General features: G+C 30.4%; 1 protein-coding gene across 2 annotated transcripts in view; it reads right to left on the bottom strand.

Moving 5' to 3' along the window:
* The window catches only part of LOC105115467 (ATP phosphoribosyltransferase 2, chloroplastic-like), a 6859-nt gene extending 3423 nt beyond the window's left edge, over positions 1-3436 (bottom strand). Inside the window, exons 1-6 of one of the 2 annotated variants that reach the window (XR_840350.1) lie at positions 2965-3436; positions 2813-2872; positions 2614-2727; positions 1824-1889; positions 1604-1711; positions 1403-1486 (exon numbers count right to left, since the gene is read on the bottom strand). Coding sequence is in view for 1 of the 2 variants with exons in the window: in XM_011012354.1 (XP_011010656.1) it covers positions 1403-1486; positions 1604-1711; positions 1824-1889; positions 2614-2727; positions 2813-2872; positions 2965-3267 (735 nt within the window). In the remaining variant the exon portion in view is untranslated. The remainder of the gene's footprint in view (positions 1-1402; positions 1487-1603; positions 1712-1823; positions 1890-2613; positions 2728-2812; positions 2873-2964) is intronic. The other variant, XM_011012354.1, reaches the window with a different exon arrangement.
* Between the last annotated feature and the right edge of the window lie 2039 nt (positions 3437-5475).

The raw sequence follows: 5475 nt of genomic DNA, 5'->3' as shown, positions 1-5475 counted from the left end.
CTTTCCCTTTTTAACTTCTCTTCAAAAATTTATCATCCTGCATCAACTTTGGTATCAAAGTCAAGTTTTCTTTGTTTTCACAACTGAATGATCCAATATGAAATTAAATTTAAAAAAAAAAGGGTAGCCACCACTTTACTTCCCAATAGTATCACCAGCACCACCACTGTCTAAAAGCTCCATGCCATCTCCACCAAACCAGACCAAATATTCCACCGTCCAACAAACCAATCTGCCAACACACCAATCTACTAGGTTGAGAACCCCATCACCAACCAACGTGATGCGGGACAATAAAAGAGATGAAAAAAAGAGACGGAAGAGAAAAGGAAGAAGAAAAGGCTAGGAAGATGAGTAGAAGTGAGAAGAGAAAAGAAGGAAGAGAAGTATGCAGGTTTTCATCACCAACTAACGTGATGTGGGACAATAAAAGAGATGAAAAGAAGAGAGAGAGAAGAGAAAAAGAAGAAGAAAAGGCTAGGAAGATGAGTAGAAGTGAGAAGAGAAAAGGAGGAAGAGAAGTATGCAAGTTTTTCTTAATTCATCAAAAGTTGTCTACATTGTACAAAAATTACATCTATATATTATCACAACCAACAATTAGACCTATAACCCCCTAAATAACATGTTAAAAAAAAAACAACATAAATTATATCTAATAATAAAACCAAATAAAATCCAATAGCTTAGGCATGGATGTCCTAATCTTCCAATCAAAGAGTGACGGGTTCGGCTATCCTCCATCATCTTCAACCATAAACGGGTGTGAATTGTGTTAAGTTTGGTGTCCCCACCAGCTGTTTCAGGGTTGAAAACCTTGACTCCATCGAGTACAACTCCAAGTGGCTCCAATATTACTTCTGGAGATCAGGATCAATTTGTTGCAATATATCTCTGGTGATGATCAGCAAATCCTATATCCACTTCGGACTAAACTTAGATTACTAGAGAGACAACAACATCGAGTGTTTCCAACTTAATTCCTATTGGAGATTATCTATGAAGTTTAGGATTTTTCTCAAGACCTTTTTATTTAACCCCAACTTAATTCCTAATTAATCTAGTTTCCAACTACGTCAGTAATAAATCTTTGAACATAGAAATCTAGGGATAAAATAAGGTAGCAATGACTAACATATTATAAATTCTCATATAAATTTGAAGTTCCTTTGCACTGGACCAAGACATGCATTATAGGATGGCTTTCCACAAAAGAACTAATTAAACTTCCAAATTTAATAACGGTATTCAGTGTGATTGCAATCAACCATTCTGATAGAAATCAGTTTTTTTGCTCTAGATGAGGATATGCATCATATGGTCATTTTTTTCTTTATGGACTAATTACAACTTACACAAATGGATGAAACAAAATTAGACAAGGAAAAAAACAAAGTCTCACCGCAGGAGCAGCTTCCAATGCTCCATCAGCAGTTGAAAATGTCACATGCGTGAATCCATTATCCTTCATAAATTTAGGACCCAGCTGTATATAGAAGCAAAAAGAAACAAAACCAAATGGGACCTCTTAATTAGAAGCTAATGAAAAGGAATAATTCCTAGACTGTGTTAGTCATGATATGTCTAAAATGAACCCACGTACATGACTGAAGCCGGTAGCAACACGAAGAGGTTTTTCAGTTGTCCATTGAGGCATTTGTGCTAGTTCCCTCAGTGAATTTATATTTTCAAAAATCCCATATTTGGGAATCTATAAGAAAGGAAAGCCACACGATAAGAATAAATAATGGCAACTATGAGCAAAATCAGCATTTAGACGTTGAAGTTTGTGGGCTTATATTGAGAACATGATAAAATCTTACTGCAATGGATAAACGGCATTCCCCATATCCAAGAGCATCATGAACAATGATAAGATCTTCGTTTCCCTGACAAAAAGTTAAAAACTGAATAATGCATTCTTACACAATCATAGCAAGAATAAAGAAACAAGAGATCAGTGCCAGAATGATTCAAGGTAAGAGGAAAAAAAAAAGTGTTGCTACAACATACTCTCTTCTTAAAGGTAGAGATTACAGCATTTGAGTTCAATAGTTAAAAGAAAAACACAATAACAACTGAATTTTGTAACAGATGCCATGCATTTGAGAAATAGATAATACTGAGCTCTAAACTTCCAACTAAACTTGGTGATGTCCAGCATTGCAGAAGCAGTCTATAGGCTCATGGTAATGTCTAAAGCCTGTGTGGTACCATTTTGCGAAGTATAAACTTGATTTCTTTTTCTCTGTTTTTGGGATAGTGATTGAGTAGACAAAAGGAAAGTTCTGAACCAAAAGGCATATGAGAATGCAGTAGGTTTTGAATGCATTTCAAAAACCATATTTTTGGAATTCCAAGATATTTATAACATTGTTTTTGAAAGGCAACAACAGTAAGAACAAACTCAGAATCTTTCACATATAATTGCCGATCTGTTGACTTGAAGAAATCATAAAAAGCATATACCATGTTTCCGATATTCACAATTTAATTTGTGGAATGAACCATGTATCTGGGTTAGCATATGATATCTATAACATCAGCAAAAAAACGAAGAAATCTCTCAAATTAGTAATCATTTAATAGTTATGTCAGCTAGTTCCTGCTTACCAGTCCGAACTCGCTGAAAGTATCATAACCCACAATTCCAAGGTCCAAATCTCCTGATAACAACTTTCGTACAATGTCTTTGGGTCTTTGGAACCAAACTTCCACGTTGGTAAGCTGCACAACAGTCAATAGTAAGCAAAAATAATTGATAAAAAAAACAGTCATTTTCAATTCAATCCAATAATTATAGATGATAAACCTGAGGAATTTCTGCAACGTATTGTCGAGGATTCACATGCTTCACAGATAGTTGACAATCCTAATCCAAAAACAAAACCAAGAAAGCTCAAAATAAAGTGACGGATGGATGGGTCATTATCATAAATAATTAAGCAAATAAGTAGATAATACCTTGAGAAGATCAAGAGTGTCAGCAGCCATGCGTCCTTTGCTAGGCAGACCTAAACGAATCTCTTTCCTGTCAGAGACTGTACTTCCATTAGTAACCGACGATAAGATTTGAGATTGCTGCTGCTGAGACAAGCTACAACAAACAGCAACACTACTAGTGTGGCCGCCGAAACGGAGTCGTCTTTGTCTCTGAGAATAGGGGGAGACGCGAAAAGAGAAGGAACAAGGAAGAGGGATGGAAGGGGAGAGAGGGGAGGGGCATTGTTGCAAATAACGAGGCTGCTGGAGTCTAGACAAAGACATGACTGGTTGGTATTTAGATTGTGTAAAGGAGAAAATAAGGCTGAGGCTGAGGCCGCTGCTATGGCTGATATGATTGAATTTCAACTGAGCAACAGAAAACAAAACCGAGTATGCTATTAGCAGGGTTTAGGTTTAGACTCTGGAGCGGCCTCCAGTTTGGACGAGCATGGTTGGCTGAGGTTATCTCGAGCGAAATATTTTTTAAAATATTTTTTATTTAAAAATATATTATAATAATATTTTTATTATTATTTTAAAATTATTTTTAATGTCAACATAAAAAAATAATTTTAAAACACATTTCCCAACCTCCTTAAAGTTACCTCATTTTTTGTTGCAATTTGATTATTTTTTTATTTAAAAAAATATTTTTTATAATTATCTTCTCTTTATATTTTTATATTTTTAAATAAAAATTAATTTTATTTTTAATTACCTTTTGTTTTAAAGGTCAATTAATACCTCTTTTTACTTGAAAATAATACTGCTGTTTTTGCTTTGTTTTGGAGACAAAGTTACTGAGTCTCTCTTTTTTTTTAATTAAAATAACAATTTTCCATCGAGTTTTTCAACAAATTACACATGCTAAAAATATTATAATTTCCGTCGCTCAATTTTAAAATTATAAATTATATTTTTTTATGTTATTGAAAATTCTCTAATAAACTAAAGATATTTACAATTCAATTTGGTTCGATTAGATTTAGATTTAAAAAATCAATAAAACCAAATTACATTAATTTTATAAAATATTAACCAAACTACACTTAAAACTTGTTCAAACTGAATTATTTTATTTGATTAAATCTGGTTTTTTGGCAAAATAGAAAAGTCTAATCCCATCATATATGAATTTTTTTTAGATTTTTTTAAATTGACTTACATTAATTTTAAAATTTTCTTTTGAAATTAGGAAACCAGATTTTTTCAAGTTAAATTTAGGTTTTTCAAATCTAATATGTTTAAAATTAAAACTTAACCTTAAATATATATATTAGTAATAAATACCTATAATTTGTTCAACTTAAAATTCCCAGCTTATGAAAGTTTATTATCATAACCTAATCCTAATTTTGAACCTAAATTAAAATCTAGCAGAGATGAAACACTCAGGTTTTCATATTGATTATTAACTATATCACTATTTCTTGAGTTTGTAGAAGTATTTGATGGGAAGGTAAATGTTTAATTTCTATCATAATTATCAGTTGACTTAAATGACTTTTTTAGAAGCTTCTTTACCCAAGTTCATAATATGCATTGAGAGGAATGAAGATTAAGAATTAATTGAGAAAAAAATTAAGAATTTTTCTGAGCAAGGCAATGGTTTTTTGTGAGAGGTGGGAAGATAAAGGTTATTTTAATTGTTAGGGTTAGTCAATTAGATTGTAATTCAACTATTTATATTTCAAAGATTTTTGTAATTTTTAAACCGAATATGTTAAAATTTATTGTTTTGAAAATCAATTTAATTAGTTTTTCATTTTGGTTTAGTTTTTCATTTAATTTCTTCTTGATTTTATTTATTTTTTCAATTAATCAGTTATTTTGAAGACCTTTATATTAAACTACGTGCTTATGTGTTTTTATACTCTTTAACTTTTTTATTTTTTTTATTTTTTAAATTTAAGAATTACTCCAGAAAATGCATACATGTAATCTTAAAATATTATAAAACATTTAATATATAGTTATTAAGATATTTTTAGAGTACAAGAGCATTTACGCTCATACGAGCCAAGCTAAATTCGTAGCTATAAGAGCATTTCTAGCAGAGCAGCTAAAAGAATAATAAAAAAAAAGAAGTTATACTTTTAGCTTTTATATTTGTTTTTAAATACTCCAATCGGTTAGTTAAATGGACACCTAAAATAGTTGTTGAAGATAGGAAATACTATTTTTATATTTTTTTATAATAAAAAGCAAAAATAAATGACAGCATTGACTATTGTTTTTTTATTTGGTTTATATTTATTGATCAACATTTTTATTTTGTATTTGTTGACCATTGTTTATTTTTTTAAAAATAACAGAACAAACAAAAAAAAATAACGTTTAATTTTTTCTTTTAAAAGTAGAACAAAAAAAGAATTTATTTATAAATTTCAAAACCTTGCTTTATACCTCACCGTTCTTTCTAATTTACAAATATAAATTTAACTTAAAATTATATCGTTTAATTTTTATATTATTTCATTAATTTTATAT

This window comes from Populus euphratica, unplaced genomic scaffold (genome assembly GCF_000495115.2).
Source record: "Populus euphratica unplaced genomic scaffold, PopEup_1.0 scaffold711.1, whole genome shotgun sequence".
NCBI classification, from domain to species: Eukaryota; Viridiplantae; Streptophyta; class Magnoliopsida; order Malpighiales; family Salicaceae; genus Populus; species Populus euphratica.
The sequence above is the reverse complement of the archived record's forward strand: the minus strand, read 5'-3'. Positions and strand labels throughout refer to the sequence as shown.